Source organism: Ictalurus punctatus, chromosome 16, assembly GCF_001660625.3.
Source record: "Ictalurus punctatus breed USDA103 chromosome 16, Coco_2.0, whole genome shotgun sequence".
In the NCBI taxonomy this organism is placed as follows: Eukaryota; Metazoa; Chordata; class Actinopteri; order Siluriformes; family Ictaluridae; genus Ictalurus; species Ictalurus punctatus.
In genome coordinates, this window is record NC_030431.2 from 6,521,048 (window position 1) to 6,543,198 (window position 22,151).

The 22,151-nt window shown below is 42.9% G+C and overlaps 1 protein-coding gene across 4 annotated transcripts in view; it reads right to left on the minus strand.

Annotated features, from left to right (window-relative positions):
* Positions 1–22,151, minus strand: part of ttc28 (tetratricopeptide repeat domain 28) — a 237,551-nt gene that overhangs the window by 21,265 nt on the left and 194,135 nt on the right. For all 4 annotated transcript variants that reach the window (XM_017489688.3, XM_017489689.3, XM_047160759.2 and 1 more), the window contains 6 exons: positions 13,764–15,105; positions 11,720–12,243; positions 7,333–7,442; positions 3,749–3,878; positions 2,110–2,328; positions 218–386 (listed from right to left, as the gene is read on the minus strand). In XM_017489688.3, coding sequence (XP_017345177.1) covers positions 218–386; positions 2,110–2,328; positions 3,749–3,878; positions 7,333–7,442; positions 11,720–12,243; positions 13,764–15,105 — 2,494 coding nt within the window. The remainder of the gene's footprint in view (positions 1–217; positions 387–2,109; positions 2,329–3,748; positions 3,879–7,332; positions 7,443–11,719; positions 12,244–13,763; positions 15,106–22,151) is intronic.

Consider the following 22,151-nt stretch of genomic DNA (forward strand, 5'->3'; position numbering starts at 1 on the left):
AAGATTTTTCCACCATGAAACCTTATAAACTTGCCTCAGTTTCTTAATTGCATTTGAGAACATATTTCTAAAACGTTGCTTTGGTATCAGAGCATCAGATCTGTTTCATATTAAGGCAGACAGTCATATTTGTGTCACTACAACTTGTGACAAGTGAATACAGCCATAGTCTCAATTTGGACAGTGCCACACTGTCCAAATTGTCAAGGATGCTCACCTGCTGTAGTAGGCATCCACTCCAAGTGCTTCTCTTGCATTGGCAATGTGCTGCTCCAGGGACGAGGCTCCACCCCCTTGCATGGACCCGGCCCCAGCCTCCTGGAAGTCAGATGGCCCGCTCTCCGAAGCCCCTTCACCGAGGTACACTTCGTGGAACTTGAGAATTCCTGGAAAAGCACAGGGAACTGATTTTCTGCAATATGTGAACATACAAAAGGTCATTTTATTATATTCTGTAGGAAGAATAAATAAATGCATTGTGGTGTACTTTCTCTGGCTCAATCCATGTAATTCTACTGGCTTTAAAGGTCATGGATAACATAAGAGGCAGAAAACGCATGAATAGATTTTCAGAGCTACGACTGATTAAATAGTGTATTATTCTTGCTTCCATTGGTTTAAACACCAAACTTCAAGTAGTAAGTCTTTGTGCTGAAGGACAAAGTCCATCTTGTAAGAAGCTGCAGCAAGAGAAGTAGAACGAGGTCAGAGAAAATAAAATAAACCACTACAGCTGGGTCTCTGGAGTGAGTGTTTGTTTGTGTGTGCATGTCAGTATAATATTGAGATGTCTGTTTCAGACTCTGTGTGTGTGTGTGTGTGTGTGTGTATGTGTGGGAGAATGCGAATGTGTGTGAATGTGTATATGTGCGTGTATCTTAGGGAGAGGATGTGTGAGGAATAGGGAGGCAGGTGGCACTGCCACTTTGCGTTAATTCACAGCTTTTTACTAGTTACCGCCAAGCAGCAGGCAGCAGACAGTGAGCTGCGGGGAACAGAAGGTGTGAGGGATATGGCTGCTTCACACAAAACGATCAGCTCTGTGTGTGTCTGTGCGTGTGTGTGTGTGTGCCAGACAGAGCATAAGAACACAATCAAATCCTTACAGATTTGTTAGCGTGTGTGTGTGTGTGTGTGTGTGTGTGTGTGTACAGACAGAGGCTCAGCATGTCTACAGACTAGGGCTCTGCTTGTTTATCCAACTGTATGTACTGGGTCTGTCTCACACCTCTGGCTCCCTCACAGAGACACACCAACCCACCCATCCAATCACTCACCTACCCAACCTGTCCAATCATCAATCATTCCTATCCACCAAATGACTCACTGACTCATCCAATATACCGATCTAACCCCTACCCCACAATCTACCCATCTATGCCCCTTATCCAGTCCCCCATCCACTCACCCAATTCATCCATCCATCAGTTCCACCACCCATTTATCCACCTATTGTATCCGTCCACACCCCTACTCTTAGATTCCCTTATCTCTCCACCCACCCAGCCATCCATCCATTTTATTCCACCACCCATCTATTCACCCACCCATTTATCCACCTGCCTCATACATCTCCTGACCAATGTACACCCAGATTCAACCTTTCATCTACCCACTCATCCAATCCATCTCCCCACTTATCCAATCCATCTATCTATCCATCCAATCCATCTATCCACCTACCCAATCTCTCTATCCACCCACCCTATCCAACCATGGCATTCCACCACCCATCTATTCACCAGGTTGGGTCTATTCCCATTGGGTCACCACCCATCTATTCACCAGGTGGACAGGTTGGGTAGGTGCATTTATCCACCTGCCCCATCCATCTACCCACCCATTTATTCTCAGATTCACCCTTTTATCAATTCACGCACGCAATCCATCCATCCACTCAATTTATCTATACATCCATCTCCTCACTGATCACAAACTCTTATTTCTGAAATCTCTATCATACACTGGATTTCCTGGAGAGAAAAAATGAACCCTCGCCAAAAGCAAAAACAAGCTGTACAGCACACCAGTCTCTTAGAACAGCTCATCACCAAAATAACACAGGCCTGTATGTTCACAAATCAGTACAGCTCCTGCGTGTTCTCCTACCTGAACCTGGGGCCAGTAGCCAGCTGTACAGGTAACCAGCTGCCACTGAGTAGTAGAGCACCAGAGCTCGCTGACCATTCACCGTGTCCAAGATGTGCTCCACAGTGACGGGCGTGTACGGGTCTGAATCCTGCTGGCCCGTCTGCCGTTCCACGAGCAGGTCAGCAAATGCCCGTGTTCGGCCTCGCTCTGCCACTGCCAGCGCCTCGTCGTGGTGACCTGAGATCAGTCGTAGACTCACATTAATACCGTAGACATGCTGATACGGGATCAGCATCCTGCAGCCCATTTCACCCTTCTGTTCTGTTCATTACTTGCCAGTGAACGTGCTCTTTGCCAGAACCTACTGACCCTGGCCTTCTCTTTAGATGTTACAGAAATATAATTGTATTATATGATATATTGTACATGCCCTTGGAGTGGACGCTTAGTACAGCAGGTGAGCATGATGCGCTGGTTGGATGCTTTCCCAGAAACAAATAAAGCCTCATGTTCTTTTCACTACTTAGCGATGGACGTCTCAGGAGATCCCCTTTGATTTCTGAATAAACACGCATTATATGAGATGTTCATCGCAATTACTAGCAATTCAAATGATATTTACACAACACCTTTTATATGGTTGGGGAGCTCGGCGCTGGCAGGTGTGTGTTCATACTTGCGAGAAAAATAAAAGATGAAGGAAATGCGACAGCAGTTAAAGGCACATATATCTTCACTTTCATTTCATTGTCTTTTTACACATTTCTCTCTTATTGGTCATTTATCCCAGGTCAAATCTCTGGACATCATCTCTAGACAATAACTCTAACCTTTAATGTACATGAAAGAAACTGAGGCATACGTTGTACATAGCATGCGCTTCATGTACAGGAAAACGAAGACACGTGAATAAGAGTGTTCAGACTGCATCCAGTGATGAGATTGATGCCACATGCTAGGCATTTAGCACATCTGCTAGTAGAAAGCAGTCTTTGATCGAAAAAACTGAGATGCGTTTTGATTAAACATTTTGTTCATGAGTCTGGAAAGGGTATGAATTTATGATGAGCCTGCATTACGCCTAATAACATTACATAGCGCAAACGCTTCATCCCCTTTATTTAGATTTAATGAGGTTACTTCACAGAGAAGCGCCCTTCCATGTGATTTGCATTCTATCGCCGATGTTTTATTAAATCTTTCACATGAAACGCATCATGTGCTTTTCTTATCCATGCTGACTATTCAGATATTTTATACAGTATAGAAAAACCTATAAAAAAACAAATAAATAAATAAATAAAAGGGCTTTTTTTATTTTTATTTTTATAAAGTACGGCCAAATTCGAAACAACTAAACGTCGTGAGAAATCTCCGAACCTATCCTGTTATTCCAGACCAAATGTAACGAAGCCGTATTTGTTGGCTGGGAGACATTTGGTAGATATAATTCAAGGTTAGGAACTGGCACAGTGCTGGATGTTTATATAAATGTTAATGTAGACTCAAAATTAGTACCCGAGATGAATATTTCAATGAATTTTATTATACACAGGTATACATCTTTGGAACAGTGACGCATCTGGTGCTGCGAACTAACCGTCATACAGTTTTAAGATTAAAGTTGGTAAGAGAGAAGACGTGAAACGATGCCTACCGAGGCTGACGAGGACCCTCTGGAGAGCCTGGTAGGAGGAGGTCTGGAGGTCGAACAGGGACAGTTTGTAATCGGTGCTGTGCTGAGCCTCGTGGCGAATGGTCTCGAATAAAGCCGAGGCACGATACAACTAAAGGAGGAAAGGAAAGAACAAACATATATATTTACACAGCATTTACTGTATAAGAGCTCGCATGAGCAATAATTTTGTTTACAAAGCATGTGCTTTGAAAGATACGATACTAAAAAATGTCAAAAGAGCACTTTTCCAGTTCCCTGCACTGAACAGCAGGTGGCATGAGACCTCTACGCCTAGAAACGCATGCTCCCATGTTGCAACAGTTATTCTGCAGCAAGGGAACGTCCTCTCCCCTTCCCTCACCTTCTTTCATAAGATACGACACGTAATACACCTCGTTCTCAGAAACAAAAGCTTGAGCGGCGAAACAGGAGCTGATTGTCGATTTAGACGGTCGTTTAAACTCGATAATGGGGTCTTTTAAAAATAAATAAATACATCAATAATAATAATTAAAAAAAGGTGAAAGAGGGATGTTTGTAAGAGGAAGTTTCGGAGTGAACAGAGCTCGAGACATAGGCTGCTGTTTGTTTGCGCTTTAGTGCCGGTCTGTTTTTCATTTAGCCTGATGAATAAAGAAGGTCTGTACGGTGTGAATGGCGCACTATTTCTCTATAATTATTCCTTTCCTTTGCTCAGACAGAGAGATGGAGCCATGGTGTCACACACACACACACACACACACACACACACACACACACACACACACAGACACACACACAGACACACACACAGACAGACAGACGCAGGAACACTAAATGTCAGAGTAGTAGACTGTGTTTTTGTGTGCGTGTATTCTGGCGATTATACACAGCTTTCGTTATAAAGTCTGGATCTGCTCTTATGTGTGTTTAGAGATGGGGGTGCATGACGAAAGCGTGTTTGAGTTGTGTGTGTGTGTTTGTGTGCGCGCGCTGCCTAGTGGAGCTGCGGGAGTGGAATGCAGCGTTTCTTTCGTCAGCATCCGCCAAGACTAGCCTGCAATCAATTAAGAGTGGAATGCTCCTGCAGCACACAAACCCGCACGTACGTACACACTCCCACGTTGCCTGTGATCTGCACGAGCCAAGCCCAGAGATATCTATCCGTCTCAGACACAAACATACGCACATGCCGAGGCAGCTACAGCTTTACTTACATTACTCAACACACACAACGATGCAGTGGAATTCCTCCAGTTTCGTCTTAGGTCCATTCAGAAACACTGCACTCACACACACACACACACACACACACACACACACACACTACTCCAAATAAAAAAAAAAAAAAAAAAAAAAGCATTCCATTGCTTCAACTTTTATGGCAATACCTCCGTCAGTGACATCACTCGATCTAGCCGAGACAATGCTGTAACTGCACTGTATAGTTGCATTGCATTCTGGAACTAATTTTATGGTGGATTACGTTATGTTCGAGGTCGATGAAATTTTCTCCATATTCTCCTATCAAACGCCATTGTAACCGCGTTAAGCATCGTCTCCCTGCGACGTCCGCACAACACACAACCGCTAACTTCTCTCTGGAATAAGAAAATATAGCCCCGAGCTACAAATTAAGACCATAATTGCTCAACCGAGCAGAAACAATTCAATGTAAACATTTAATGATTGACAGTAGATAATGTTTCGATAAGGGTTATCGATCACTCGTTAACAGAAAACCTGATAAGGCCACCAATGCCGTGATGTCAACGTAAACATGTATAATAAAAACGAAAATGCACCCATTAATTATCCAGGTTAGCAAGATAACTCGCCGGTACTGGAAAATTAGTTTAGATAGCAAGCTCACATTAGTGACAAACTAGTTTCGTGAACAAAAACAAACAAACAAACACAAAACATTAATGGTTACCTCACTGACTAGTCAAAATAACCAGACAGCCTCAACAGCACTGGGAATTGCGCTTCCTAGCTCCAGTTACATGCATGCTGTCCTCTGTTAGCACTGCCTCGCAGTAGGGCTGGGCGATATTCCAAAAATAATCATATCACAACACATGAGGACGTTTCTACGATACACGATGCATAACACAATATATAATTAAGCTAACAAGCTGTCTGCAAAACAGTAGGAAACAAAAAACGTTGCGTTTGACAATACTTTTACACCTACAGTACGCCTACAGGCATCCAGTCAGTAGCATTCAATTTGTAATTATTAAAAATGTTTAAAAAATTAAAAAAAAATAAAAATACATCACCATACCAATGATATCTCAGAAAAGTGTATCGCGATATCATTTATCATGATATTATATCCATATATCGCCCAGCCCTACCTCACACACATTATCATTGCATTACTCTCCCTTATATATAGAAATCATGACCGAACCAAGAATGAATGAATGAATGAATAAATAAATAAATAAATAAATAAGTGCTTGATTATAACATCAAGAATTGTTCGATTTTAACATTCAAGCTGAGATACTTTGATAATGTGATTCTTAACTGCAATTAAGTGCTCATCTATTAATCATTAACAACCCGAGTGCGGATGTCTCCTCTGAATTTGTGCATTCGCTCATGCAAGGCGCGCCTCTGTGATTGACGGCAGCTTTCACAGATGAACAGAGTAATGACCCTCTCGGCTACAGCTTAAGGACATCCGTCCCTACCGACAAGAATGTTTCATTTACAGTCAGGCTGCATAATGATATAAACACATTACCTTCCAACATAGCCACTTTCTCCAAAGACACTCAGTACATAAGTAACTACACTGTCATCTTACACACACACATGACACTGCCAGAAATAAAATTTAAAAAAAGACGGAAAAAAAGAAATGTCATCATATGCAAGAATCACAGTGCTCCCTAAGGAGCTCTTCCAATCCTTACTAGGCAGGACTAGACGATTGCAGAGCCAGCGCAGCTCCATCTGGCTTGCTAGAAAATTGAAACCAAAGCAGCCTGAAAGCAATCTCAACCTCTGGCGACCCTGTCCGACCCAGTGACATCCAAAACCAAACGGCAAGAAAGCAATCCTAAAAAGCTCCGAATGGATAACGGACCAAAGCCAGAACAGGTCAAGTTAATGTGAAGCTGTGTACATCTGCGAAGGAGGGCCGAGGGAGGACCGGCTTGAAAAGTGTTCCACAACACAAAATAAAGCAAACCCAGGCGCTTTACAGACAGGACAGGGGGTGTGTGCTGAGTGTATGCACCGAGAGCACTGGATCAATTAGGGACTAAGTGGGAGGGTATGGAGCAAGTCGTCTTTCCGCTCGTCAAACTCTGCCTTGTAGTGTGTCTTTTAAAAATCACGGCAGTGCTGGAGACAATTCCACAATGATTCACAACACACACACACAGGCACTGTGACTACAGGACAGTCATTACACTGGGAAGATCTCATTTTATCTGAGTAGGGTTATGGCCACTTGAGTCAACTCAGTGGAGCCAAACGGATCACAAGACTGCTTCTCTTTGTGTGCATCTGTGTGTGTGTGTGTGTGTGTGTGTGTGTGTGTGTGTGTGTGTGTGTGTGTGTACCTGGTGCTGGGCCTCCTCCAGGTTACCGCTGGCCCACAGTGAGAGGCCCAGACGGTGACGGATTTTGGCCTCATCTTCACGCCGGCCCAGCTGCTCCGCCAGACGCAGACCTGAGAGAGATGCACACAGAGAGAGAGAGAGAGAGAGAGAGAGAGAGAGAGAGAGAGAGAGAGAGAGAGAGAGAGAGAGAGAGAGAGAAATAAAGAGAGAAAGAGAGATATAACTGACATTTTGAAACATTGCTATTTTGCACCATCTTTCTGACTTGTTTAGTATTTAGAGGTGTAAACGCGAGATCAAAAATGAACAGTATGTTACAGCTGTCAGCCTGTCCCAGTTACCAAAAACACCCAAACACATTAAAAAAAACTGTCAAAATACATTTTGCTAATCATATTTCAATACAGTCACGAGAAAAAGAAAGTACACACTCCTTCAGTTCTATGTTTTTATTTATCAGGGCCTAAATAACAATTGTGTGGTCCTCACCAACTTCTATAAACATACACCCACAGCCTCGGGTGACAACAAAACAACAACACAACAGATTTCAATATGTAGTCAGTTCTTCCTTTCAGAAACCAGGTGGGGGGAAAATAAACACACCCTTGCTAGTTCCAAAAACAATAAGAGAGTAATTTGCAGTTTATGATGTTAATGATGAAATGCACAAGATTAATTAAGCATCAAGAAGTGTGAATACCTCTATAAAAGCAGAACTTTTGGCAGTTTGGTGTTCTGGAGCACTCGGGTGTGTATCTACATCATGCCAAGAATAAAGTATATCAGCCGTGACATCAGATCAGCAACTGCTACTGCTCATCAATCTGGGAAGGGTTATAAGGCCATCTCCATACAATTAGAAATTCACCATTCTACAGTGAGAAGGACTGTTTACAAATGGAAAGCCTTCAAGACACTTGCCAATCTTCCCTGGACCGAGCGTCCCAATAAACTCAGTCCAAACTCAGACTGTTTAATGTTCAGATATATAAAGAAAATCTCAAGAGTTACATCATGTGACCTACAGGCCACTGTAAGCACATTAAATGTTGATGTTCATGACAGCACAATCAGAAAAAGACTGAACAAGTATGGCTTTCATGAAAGGGCGACTAGGAAAAAACCCCTTCGCAATAAAAAGAATACGGAGTGCATATTAGGTTTGTAAAATTGCATCTGAACAAACCACATGAAATCTGAAACAATATCCTTTGGACTGATGAGACCAAGGTGGAGGTGTTTGGTCATCATGGACAGTGATATGTTTTGTGAAAACCAAACACAGCGCATCACAACAAACAACTCACAACAACTGTTAAGCACGGTGGTGGAGGGCTGATGGTTTGGGCTTGTTTTGCAACTACAGGTCCTGGGGAACTTGCAGCCATTGAGACAACGATGAACTCCAAATTTATACCAGAATATTCTTGGGACAAATGTGAGGGTGTCTCTCCAGCAGCCTAACCTGGGCCGAAACCGGGTCATGGAACAGGACACCAGCAAATCGACATCTAAGTGGCTAAAAGAAAAACATCAAGGTGTTTAAATGGCCAAGCTATAGTCCAGACCTCAATCCCGTTGAGATGCTGCGGCAGGATCTTAAGAGAGCTGGAATGAACTGAACCATTTCTTTTCTCTATCCAAGATATTTTAAAGTCTCTACTCTTACTAACACATTTTGGGAGTCAATCACCAAATCGTACTACACACCAAAACCCCACTTGTTTATGAATCGGCTTCGGAAGCACGTCCAAGTTGCATCATACGCAGCAGATAGGCGGTGGCCTTAACCAGCGTTTCAGCTCAGTGAGATATGAGCCCACGTGCGCTGAACACTAGACAGTCTGAAAATGTTGAATAGTAGGTACTACGGGCTGTTTCAATATTATAGGTCAGATGAAACAAGGCTGTGAACCACATGCGGAGTTGGATGTGCAATGTAACATGTAAAGCAATTTAAGCTGTATTCCATATGTGAAAGGTGCTATATAAACTTATTTATTTACTCATTCATTTGATGGATTATACCATATTATACACCATTCCCCGAGACAAAGACTCAGACCTGTATTTCATGGAGGTTACTCAGAATTGCTCTCACCATGAACCACGTTCTCTCACGCCACAGCCCCTTTCTTTCCTTCTCCTTGACCTTTTTGTTCGTCTTTCCTTCGGATGGCTTGCAAAGGTCCTGGCAGGTCACACCGATATTGAAATTTAATTGTGTCGAGAGCCTAAAAGAATGGAAGCACCTTTTCGAAGATGGGTTTTCCAATCAGTGCGACCTCTAATCAATCCGGACCACGGAATCCGTCACTATCTTCAAAAAACAGCTATTGACCCACCTCTTCCATGAGCATGTAACTAACCCCTAAAATGCCAACCCCCACATTATCTTTTTTTTTTTTTTTTAAACTCACTCTGGCTCTTACACCTCTACCCTGCGCACACTGCTTCTCTAGAACTCAATTATAAATCTTGTATAGTAGCACTACTCGTATTGTTCTCCACTTGATGTATCGCTTTGCTTGTATTTCCTCGTTTGTAAGTCGTTTTGGATAAAAGCATCTGCTAAATGAATAAATGTAAATGTAATCACCTTCTCCATCTCTCTGTTTGTACTGTCTTGACCTGAGAGTGTTTCTCAAATTTGAGAAACACGGCTAGAACGGTCAGTGTGTTTATCTGCTTTCTTCAATCCATTGACTAATATTAGCTGTTCATTTTAGCTATTCGCCTGAATAGGTTGAAGGCTTTAGTGGCTGTATTGGAGAACTCAATAGATGACCCTGAATACATGAAATGTATGTCACAGTGCTCAGTATACCTGTATGGGCGGACGATGTATGCTGCAGTGATCCAGTCCCAAAACTCTGTGTCCTTTTCTTACAGCCAGTGTATCTAAGGAGTGACGTGCATAGCAACGTGGAAGCACTCCAGTGTCCGTGCTAGCTCGCGAGCATTGTATTAACATTTGTTTACTCTCATCCCCTCACCAAACAACGGTGCATGCTCAAGTCTCACAACAAGGATACCTTTTTATAGACTCTACAAATCAATGTGGCTGTAATGGACAAGCACACGTACTGAACACAGCTCTAATTCAGAAATGTGCAAACAGTGGACACATGCACGCATTCGCGCATTTACTGTGAGGACACATGGAAAGAGTAGGCGGCCATTCCCACAGTAATCCCATTTGCACATTCTTACACGAGAAGAAGAGCACGGCTCTGTGCACTACACAGTTTTAATTACAGCCGCTGTCTTTTACGCACATGCAATCACACTTCTACACACGTGTAGAGGCCACATTGTGCTAATTGGCTGTCAGGCAAAGGGGCGATATTCTTTGGGAAGCAGGCGGTCTCTTTGTTGGGAACAAACAGGCCCCCCCTCCCCCCCCATTTCCTCCACCACCATCAGCTCCTTAAGTTCGACATATACTGTAATAATCTACAGTATGAGTGAGCATGACTGCTTGAGAGTGGCTTGAGAGTGTGAACTGTCAATGAGCTTGTGGTTGAACGGTTAGCAGCTATAAACTCCTACTGCAGTACGGGCGAACCTATCCCAGGTTCTCAAAACAAGTCCTGAAAGCAAGCTGCTCTGCCTAGTTTAAAACATTCCCTATTGCACACCTGATCCAACTTATTGACGACATGATAATTACGCGAGTTTAAAGCAGGATAAACTTCAGGACCCTCAGACTAAACTGTGTTACATTTGCTGACATAAAGCAGAATCCAGAAGGAAGTACTGTGGCCAAATTTCAACATATGGGCCTATGAACCCTACAGTGGCACTACCAAATGCGCACGTCTGCCATATTTCCATCACATTCAAACTTTCTCTGTGGAGCTCGAGTTCAGACAGTTTCAGGCAAAGTGGTAAATAAGCAATTTAATTTCTACCCCAATCAGAAGGCAGAGTAGTCCCTCCTGATATAATCACAAAAAAAAAAAAAAACCCCAGAGAACAGCACTGGGTGAACACATCAAAATCAAAATGGAACTTGTCACACGCCTCCTTAAATAATCTCACAACAATGTTTAGCCTACAGCAACATTTTTTTCAAGTTATGGTTACAATAATAAGATTCCATCCTACCCGCCTGCTCTCAAATGGAATAAATCTCAGCAGGAGAAATGTTTGGTATAACGAATAGATTCATCAGGATTTCTGACAGGATTGAGGTAAAAAGATTGTGCTTATTCATAGTCATAATTATGAAAGAGAACAAATCCTCCTGTTAATGATAGCCTCTATTTCACCAATCTGCAAGGTGTTGAGTGATATGCTTCTTTTTTTATTTATTTATTTTTGTATAGTTAGCTGTAGTTCAGGTAAAATTCTTTTTCATTTTTGATTCTCACTCTCTCACCTTCCTGCAGGTACATGACAGCCTGCGAGTAATTCTGCAGGGCGTGGTGTGTGCGTCCCAAGCTGCTGTAGGCCTGCGTCTTGGCTGCCAGGTCATTAGTCTGTGCAGCAATGCTCAGGTGCTGTTCCTGGTACACCACAGCACGCTCGAAGTTGCCCAACGACTCGTAAGTGAGACCCAGGTTGCCGTACGCCCTGCCCTGGCAGCTTGCGCTTCCAGTTTCCTCAGCGAGCTGGAGGTCCCGCTGGTGGAACTGCAATGCGGTGTCATACTCTCCCATGAGCTGATAGACAGCACCCAGGCCGCAGCTGGCCTGGCCCTCCAGGGACAGGTCGGCGTTGTCGCGGGCGATGGCTAGCTGGCGCTCCAGGCATGAGATAGCTTGTTCATAGTTGCCCAGCTGGCTGTGCAGGCTGCCCAGCTCTCCGTACGCCTGTGCCTTGTTGTTGCACTCTCCCAGCTCATGAGCCACCACCAGACGCTTCTCGAAGCACACCAACGACTGCTGCAGGTTGCCCATAGCCCTAAAGGGATTGGAGGAGCACATCAGTCACACACAACTAGTTACATTACGTCAAAGGAAATGAGATGGTCCAGGAATTGTTGTTTGCCTTTTTGCCCCCTTTACTCATATCAGACTATAAGTTGGTTGGAGAATAGGATGATTGATTTGATAACTGGTAAATGGAAAATGTGTTGCCTTTCAATGCAATAAAATGCTTTAATGAAGCTGGGAAAACTGCTAAACGAATCTGTACAATTTGAACAAAACCTCACTATTATGTAGGATCAGAACACTAAGTAGGATAAGAAGCAAAAATGTACTCTTCACTGAACCTTTAATAACAAGAAAAATCAAAGACCAAAACTTAAAATTATAGAAGCAATATTGCTCCAGTTTCACAGTATGAAGAGACCAGAGTCTCACAAGACCTCATAACACATGACCAGGATGAATTATTTGAAAAATAAAAGGTTACGGGATAGGTGATACACTAGCCAAAGCTATGTTCGGAATAAGAAATGTAGCCCATCACCACATAATTTGGAGTCCTTTGGGAGAAAAATATCTTCGCAGGTTTATGTGGAAAACATCATCCAACACTGTCTCTGAGGAATTAGAAGGCCTGACTGAATTCATCCAAGGCGGCTGCTGGGACACATTTGCTATTTAAGACGCCATGCATCATTGCGCCTTGTGGTGCAGTCACTTGGAATTACACTGCCATCAGTACTGTCAGATGTAAATGAAACAAACAGCATTTAATGTCTGGCCTTAATGAGCCTCTTGTTGGATGCGTCTCGAGTATCGAGGGCGAGCATTCTCTCAATGGGGGAAAACCTGGCGCATTGTCCCTGCTGACAATGTAATTTACCTTCCTGTGGGCTGCAACAGGACGACAGGGGGTGTTTGATGAATGATAGCTTCACTGGAACTGGTATACTGTAGACCCAATATGGGTTCTTCTACCTTCAGCTGTTACAACTCCCCAGTTGGTAGCATTTTCCCATCAGCCATTGCAGAAGCCCATTCATCAACTCCTTCCCCACGTCAATATACTTTATACCAGAAAGAAGATGGGGTAAGCAGAATGTACAGAGGGCTCTGAGGTGGTGGTGGAGCACTTAAGCAGATGATTGGATGTTAATTAAAGATGATGGGTGGTATGATGTGTTAAGACTGCCATAACGGCACAGAAGATAGGCATGGCTGTGCACAGACCTTGGTCTTGTGGTAATTGCACCTGTGCTGCTAAAAAATTCAGATAGTCCAAGAAGTATAGATGTGTATTCACTGTATGCATGAATGGGCATGGTGGCGTGACAGTGTTACGTAAAGTACCGTTGCTATGTCGCCGTATTAAATAATAAATCAACCATGGAATTTGAACCTTAATCTGAAACGAATCCTTGAGGATCTAATAAAATTTTCTTTAAAAGTTGCACTGCACAATTCAGTGACAACTAGCCAATGATTTATATTAAGCATCTTACATTACACATACTTAGCAAAAACAAAAAACAAAAAACAAAAACATCTTACCTGTGTCCGTTGCCCAGCCCCCTGTAGGCTTTCTCCTGATCCTGCATGTGATTGAGACTCTGTGCCACAGACAGGTACTGCTCATAGTACTTGACTGCCTCCTCATAGTCGCCCAGCGAGTCGTAGCAGTCTCCCAGATTACCATAGGCACGGCCGCGGTCCAGCACTGCCTCATTGCCACTGAGCTGCTGCAGCATGGCCAGCTGCTGCTCAAAGTAGCCAATGGCCTCCTCCATCACACCCATATTCATCTTGGTGATACCCATGTTGCCGTAGACCTGGGCCTCCACACTGGGGTCCTTTAGTCGTTGGCCCAACTCCAGCTGTTCTTCATAGCACTTAAAGGCCATGCTATATTTGCCCAGAGACATATACACAGCTGCAAGGTGCCCATGGGCTCGGCACTCACCTTGGATGTCTCCTAGCTCCTGGTAAACCTCCAGCTCTTGAGTGTGGTAACCAAGGGCTTTGTCATATTTCTGTAGCATCCGATAGGCAGCACCTAAAGCAGCATAAGCATTGGCCTCCATCCTCCGCTCTTTGACCTGATGTGCCAGTGCCAACTGTTGTTCGTAAAACTTCACAGCACCAGGTACATCCTTCTTGCAAATAAAGATGTCTCCCAGGTTTCCCAGAGCACGGAACCTGGCCTGCGAGTTGTTCAGTGACTGGGCCAAGGACAGAAGGTACTTCTGGCACTCTTCAGCCTTATTGTAGTCACCTAGAGCTTTGAAAGCCAAGCCTAGATTGCAATAAGCTTTGGCTTGGCTCAGCTTGTCATGAAGGTCTTTGGCCAGAGCCAGGTCTTGTTCATAGTACTTGACTGCATCCTGGAAGTTTCCCAGGCAATAATGTGCATAGCCCAGATTGTGACAAATCTTGCCCTCACTTTCCATGTCCTGCAGGTCTGGTGCAAGCCGTAGATACTGCTCGTAATAGGGCACAGCCTGTGGGAACTCCCCTCGTGAACAGTGAAAGTTCCCCAGGTTCCCCAGCGCGCGGGCCTCGCTCTGGATGTCACGGAGTTCACGAGAGATGTTCAGGTGATTCTGGTAGTGCTGCAAGGCTCTGTCATGTGCCCCCAAGGCCTGATACGCAACAGCCAGGTTGCCATGGGTGGAGGCCTGTGATGCGCGGTCGTTAACCTCCATTGAGATCTGAAGCTCCTGCCGGTGGTAGCGTACAGCCTGGTCAAAGACACCGAGGGCATTGTAAGCGTTGCCCATATTGCCATAAGCTCTGCCCTGGGCGGCATAGTCATTCAGCTCCTGAGCTATGGAGAGGTGAGCTTTGTGCAGCTTCAGAGCCGTCTCATAATCTCCTTTCATCTGGTGGATGATTCCTATACGGAAGAGAAAGAAGATGCTGATCAATTATCATTAAGACCTACAGAACAAAAGCAATCTCTGTGTAAACACGTGTTCGTTCAATTTCACGACTGTAAAAATTACCACTGAAATTGTGTTTGATTACACCAAATGTTTTTCTTAACATCTAATCAAATCAAAGAAAGCTGAAACATCTGAAAAGAGGTTCAGGATTAGTTGCTTGTTTCGCAGTCTCCGTGCGGGAAGTTAGCACGGGCAAGCATCACGCAATCTTCAGTGGGAAGAGATACGAGTACATCTCAAGTCATAAGTAGCTTTCAAAAAGCCAAAAACAAGTTTCAAGCAACGTGTGTTTAATAATTGAAGAGCAAGTTTGTAAAATATCTTGGAATAATCAAGGTCTAGCTCGGTTTCTTCTCGGCGCCTTTCATGCCAAAGCTATTCATACCCAGAGGATGAAGAATTTGAGCTAAAACAACAAAAAACAAAAATCCAAAACATTCAACTTCTGTGTGTCCTGGGAGAACTCCTAAGATCCCCATTGTTGTCTTTGTACTTTTCCATAAAATAATCATTACCGCTGGGATGCCGAAATCCTGGCCCTCTGCTCTCAGCGCGTGATGGGATCTTGTGGCTAGAGTAGTGAGGCCGAGTGGTGGGAAGACTAATGAATATGTACAGTGGAAAATAGGTTTGAGTGCAAGAGTGGTGGGAGACATATAATATTAGGTTCATGAGATTGGGCTTCCAGATCCCAGCATGCTCGTATCGCCTCCTTTCTTCCACTAACCCAGAGCGCCATCTGTTAAGTGCAGATGGATCAGGAAAAGTGCTGGGATGAGCGGAAAACAGGACTCGGGTGTAGGACTAACAGTGGGCAGCTGGTTGCGACGCTTGTAAAATCAGTATATCTGTACTAACCAAAAATGATTTCGGTCACCGGGGAGCCCATGGGAAAATCATGCAGAAATAGTCACACAGAGCTAAAACAGTTATTATAGGGACTAAGGAGCCAGTGTTGTCTAAATGGCTAGGCATTAGCAGATTTCCCTGATGTGCTGTGTAAGCCACTGGATATTTGGTGCATGCTCCAGTGTGACTGTGTGTGTGTCCTCGAGTGTTGATCGTAGCCTTGAAAGTGCTATGAACAAACTTCTGCTCAGGGTTTCTCAACATGAAACATGTACCTTCATCCTCCGTCACATTAACAAAACATACCTATGGAGAGATTTACGGAATACCGATAAAACTGAATTTACACACAGACTAGCTCACCAACAGCACACTGACACGAGGGCACTCTATAAAAACTCAATCACGCTGATGCCTTTATCGGACTTGTCACACATCAACAACAACATACTCTAGCGAAGGATGTCTGGGTAGGATATGTCTATAGTCTGCTTTATCCTGCAGTGGATCTGAAGCCTATCCCGGGAACACTGAAGCAAGGCGTGAAGCATGAATATACCCTAGACAGTATGACAGTCCATCGCAGGGTGCCACGACCACACTCGTTCACACTTTGAGGCAATTAAAGTGTAGCTAATTCACCTACCGGCATGTTTATGAGAGGTGGGAGGAAACCAGAGGAAACCCACAAGGACACGAGAAGAACACACAAAACTCCATGCAGACAATAACCTGCACTCAGGATCGAACTGGGAACCCCGGAGTGCACGGTGTTGCACCTCATGTGTTTCTAGTTCTCAGTTAACAAGCCTGATAATTATTTTCAAAGCAATTACAGTAAAATGCAGCACCGCAGAAACTGCCTGCAAATATGGACGTTTTATTACTGGCCACTGATCTACTGAAGCCACTGCTGATGAATCCTGGGACTGTAGTAAGACTGAGTCTTGCAGAACTTTTGGACCCTTATCTCCAGAGACTTCCGTTCAAATTGAGATATTTTTTTAAAACAATATTTCCTAAACTTACAGAACGACAAAACATCGAATAATCTCAAACCTCTGCATATTTCTGATATATTTTCACAATTCCATAAAAACTCTCGATTCCGTGACGTTCCTCGTACCACTCTGATCGGGTCCCTATACATTGGAAGCAGCAGCACTGTGTGTGCATGAGTGAGCGTGAGGTGGAAGAGGCCGTACGAATGGATGGAGGGAATATACGCCCATCTGCTCACTGTCAATCAGAGTAAGCCAAAGCAAAATTAGCAGCATGTGGTAAATCCAATTAGTGCCAGTGCCAACCGAAAACCTGGACACCAAGGGCCCATTATACCACCTTTTCATCAAATATTTAATTGTAAATGGCCCTCAGTTTTCTGTGACCAATCATTATTACTTAACCCTGTGATTCCTCAGTTGAAAGAGAAAGCTCACGTTAGAGGCTGGTTTGAGGAGGATTCCCATGGGACTCCTCTCAGCAGAATGTGCCAGACGCTCAGAATTGTATCTCTGTGGTAAAAGCTCAACTCATGAAGCCCATAGGGACCTGTTTCTGCACGACTGGTCTTGGACATACATTTGCTAATGCTATGTCCACAGCATGTACTGTAAGGTACAGTGAACACTGTCAAATCAATGACTGTAGCTTGTATCCCAAGAGGCATACTGTTTCACAGCTACTGTAACTCATGCAAAAGATCCATGGAGGTAGAAGTTCCAATTATTTTGTTAATACTGATAAATTGAAATAAAAAAAATTAGAGACACACTGCTTACCTCTAAAATATTTAAAACAGTGGTTTAATTCTTGTCCAATATTGTGTGTGTGTGTGTGTGTGTGTGTGTGTATACATACACACACATTTTTTATATATATATATATATACATACACACATATACACACACACACACACACACACACACATATTTGCATTGCTTCTACTTGAATATGCAAATGCATTAAAAACTAACACTGAAGGCTACAAATATGCTAAATTACCGATAAACACACAGCAATCTTCACTAGCATACACTGCGGCTCGATCAGCATTATGTATGGGACGTAAGAAGGATGAATGGCTGGAAAGTGAAAAGTGTCTCTCCTTTAAAGGATTACAGCGGCACAGGAGTAAAACCTCCAGAGATTGACATCTGGAGACAGGGGGACAGCAGATAGGTAAAGCAGGCTCAAAAGTTCACCAGAGGCCAACAAGAACGTCAAAACCACTTGAACAAGGTGAAACGCACCGACTCGCAAGTGGAAGAATACAAATGCTGAGCAGCTTCATTTGTCTGCAGCCGTGGAGAGGCTTTAAGCAGCTCTGGAGGACTTTGGAGTAGGGCAGTTCCTTCAAACGCACATTAAGACTACAGCATGCCCCAGGCTATGGCTCCACATGATAGAAGAATATGAAATAGAATTTATGCTTCAGATGGCCATGAAGAAATGTCACGTACAGCAAGCTCCAGCATAACTGGCACCCTTCATTAGAATGAGCAGAAACCATTATAAATATGGATAAAATGTCTGCAATAATTGACATTTAACACACACACACACATATATATATATATATACACATACATATATACACACACACACATACATACATACATACATACATACATACATATATATATATATATACATATATATATATATATATATATATATATATATATATATATATATATATATATATATATATATATATATAAACTGAATATATATGTGCTCATTCAGATTATTTTAGGGGCGTCAATCATTTTGACATACTTTCTGTTGTGAGAAAATGCTGCATTAAAAAACATGAACCATTGTGGGCAATATTCATTTTTATACAATAATTGCCAATAATTCTGGACTTGAACGCACTGGAATAGATCATATTATACACTGTACGTCTGTAAACCCCTAAATGTAATACATCATCATATTGTATTCCACTTTTAATTCCATCCTGGATGACTCTTTATTTCCAGAGCAAGCCTCCCATTTGAGCCCATTACACTGCTGTCGCATTTGAAGTATCGTCTCTCCAGAAGCACTGCCGTGTTATGAATTAATTAGCACAAGAGTTAACTCCTCATCAAAGCTTTAAGCTTCCCCTGACACGGATTTGACAAATTTTACAAAGAAAGATCGAACCAATTCTCATTCGATTTGCGACCCATGTTAAATTCTTAACTCTGCACCTTTAATTATGGAGGATATTTGCATTATTAACTTGCATGGAGCATCTGCATACTTCTTGAGAGTCTGACAGAACCCCCCCCCAAACCCACACACACTTTTTGTCTGTTTTTCTTCCAAGAAGCACAGCCAAAGACAATTTTATGAGGACAAAGACTGCACTCAGCACCTCCCTTGTGTATGAACCCTGTTTTTGCTGTTCTTTGGTTGTGCAGTCATGTACGGTATCCCAACACACTCGGAAAGGAAAACAGGAGTTCTTAACAGTTATGTGGAGTTACTGGAATCTACGTGGTGTTACATGGAGGTAAGGTAACAGGTTTCTTTTGGAGGCTACATCTTATATCAAACCACCTCGCAACTTCTGTTCTCAATCAACATTTCACAATCAGAGGAGAGAAGAGGTAAAACTACAAAGCAATAGCCTCAGAGCTGTTTTCCTTTGTTTTCACTCCTGCCCCTTTTCACTACTTCCTGTCTCATCTCCTGACAATCCAGGCATTAAACAAGGTGCTATATTCCATCATGTGACTTCTAGTGCTCTGCAGAGCTTTAGGCGAAAACGAAGACAAACAAATAGCAGACGTATTGACATTGAATTCTCTAGATGGCTAAGCTTTGTTCGGCTTCAAGAGAATGGAACGGTAAATTGCATTTTGACTGACAGCAATGTCTCCTAGCTGCATATATATATATATATATATATATATATATATATATATATATATATATATATATATATATATATATATATCGAAGCCTAGACGAATTATAGCCTATAGAAAACCTGGAACAAGGCCTCAAAACAACAACCTACATACTGTTCAATCTGGAAATTACTGTGGGTGTTCACGCAAGTGAAAATAACTCTGCTCCACATTACCACAGACTAACAATCTAGCCCTCATTACTATAATTTACTGTCCACCATATCCCAGCTAATCTGACATTACAATCACTATATGTTCATAAATAGTGACCCAAAACTATAGCATTATTGGCTCGAGTCTTCTCTACTACTAATTGCTTATGTCGGTCGACAACTATTAAAATGTTATTACAAAACATGTCTCAATATGCTATTAAGATATAATACACTGTCAACCTTATTTATCAAGCAAGAGTGCCTGAATCTTAATCAATACCAGTATTTACAAAAGTTTAGTGAAATCTATAATGATAATAAAGCAGAACTCACAGAGGACAGGGGGCCAAACCATAACAGGTCACAATCACATCACAGACAATCTGTAAACGCCAATCAGCCTTCAGTGCATGTCTTTGGATAAGGGGAGGAAACTGGAGTAGCCGGAGGAAACCCCCAGAACACGGGGAGAACCTGCAAGCTCTGTGCACACAGGGTGGAAGCGGGATTCGAACCCCCCAACCCCAGAGGTGTGAGTCAATCATCATCATCATCATCATCATTTATGCTTCATTTCTCCAAGTAATCATCTAATATACTTGTTCAATCGTGGTTAGAATGCAAAGGAAATGCAAAAGGAAATTTATCGAATCAGGATTTTGTCCCGACTGCATCTACACAGACACAGCCAAGTCAGCGTACTCATTAGTTAACCATTAAACCATTCAACATATTTAATATAAGCACAAAGTGACCGAGGAACCAGCCATCATGTCTTGATCTCCCAACAGGCTTGAAAACACCACTGACTTTGAGTGCGAGCATTAGCCGAACCATTAATTGACTTTGATTGATATAAAAATTAGATTTAGTAGGTAGGCAGATTCACAAACTAGATTCACAACCGTTAAAACAGAAATAAAATCTATAACAGTGGAGGAAATGCATCTGGACTTACTACTGATAGAGAGCAAAACAGAAATAATTAGAAATGGCCACTGAGCACCATTGTTAGCACCGATTCCCTTGTTACACTGCTTTCTTTAAATACCTGAAGTGGCTGATTGTGTGAGGTTGACCCAAATCGAACAATGAGAATGAGTCGCCTGACTGTGCCATGTTTCTAGTCCCGTGGCTCACTGGGAGTTTCTAACGTTGAGGTTTTTTTTTTTTTGCTAGTGTACGCTTCTTGGCAGCCGCCCATGTCCTCTGTTGTGTGTCAGTGCTCTGTAATGTATGAAATCTACACTGGGATCTAACAGACCTTTCACTTTTCTAACTGGCACTGGACGTATTGAAGGCCTAGACCTAAAAGGACTGGGTTAGAATTGAATTACAATCTCAAACACAGGCACAAATCAGCTCAAACAGAAAATGCAAAAGTGATCAGAGGCGGTCGGCGCCATTACACAGCTCATTGCAGGTACCGGAAAAAAAAAAGAAAGAAAGAAAAGAAGATAAACTGATGAAACCCACCAACCAATCCAAATCAAAGCCGCGTCCTTTTACATCCTGAAGACTGAAGCCCGGTGATAACGGCGTGTCTGTTACCTGCAGGCTCTCAATCCGCCTCCAGTTACTGTCCACTCAGCAATACTATACAGGGATCCAATTGTCCACACTCAGGGCTTGGATATCGCTTATCCTACTGAACCCAAACCACCTCTGAATAAAACATGAGTGGTTATAGAACAAGAAGGCAGCTTTCTCATGTTGCCTACCTGAAAGAGCAAATAGGAGTTCCTACCCCAAGAGTAGCGACTGTTAGAGCTTTAGAGATAAACCAAGAGACTAGGAGTGCTTGAGGTCACCGTGGGAAGGATTTCCATTTCTGACCAGCGGTGTAACACATGTTTGGTAATGTTTTCGAATGAGCTTTCATATACACGTGTACAACAACTCATGAAATTGTATACCCAAGCAAATAATAGCACCTGGAGAGGTTTAGGTTTCTATTCAAGCAACTCTCGCTGCTATGTCAGTAAATATTTTGCTTTTATTCTTCTCTACTAAATCCTACCTCTGACGCCGCAATCGATCTGTTCATTACTGTTGCCGAGCAGCCGAGCTCGAGGCACAGCGTG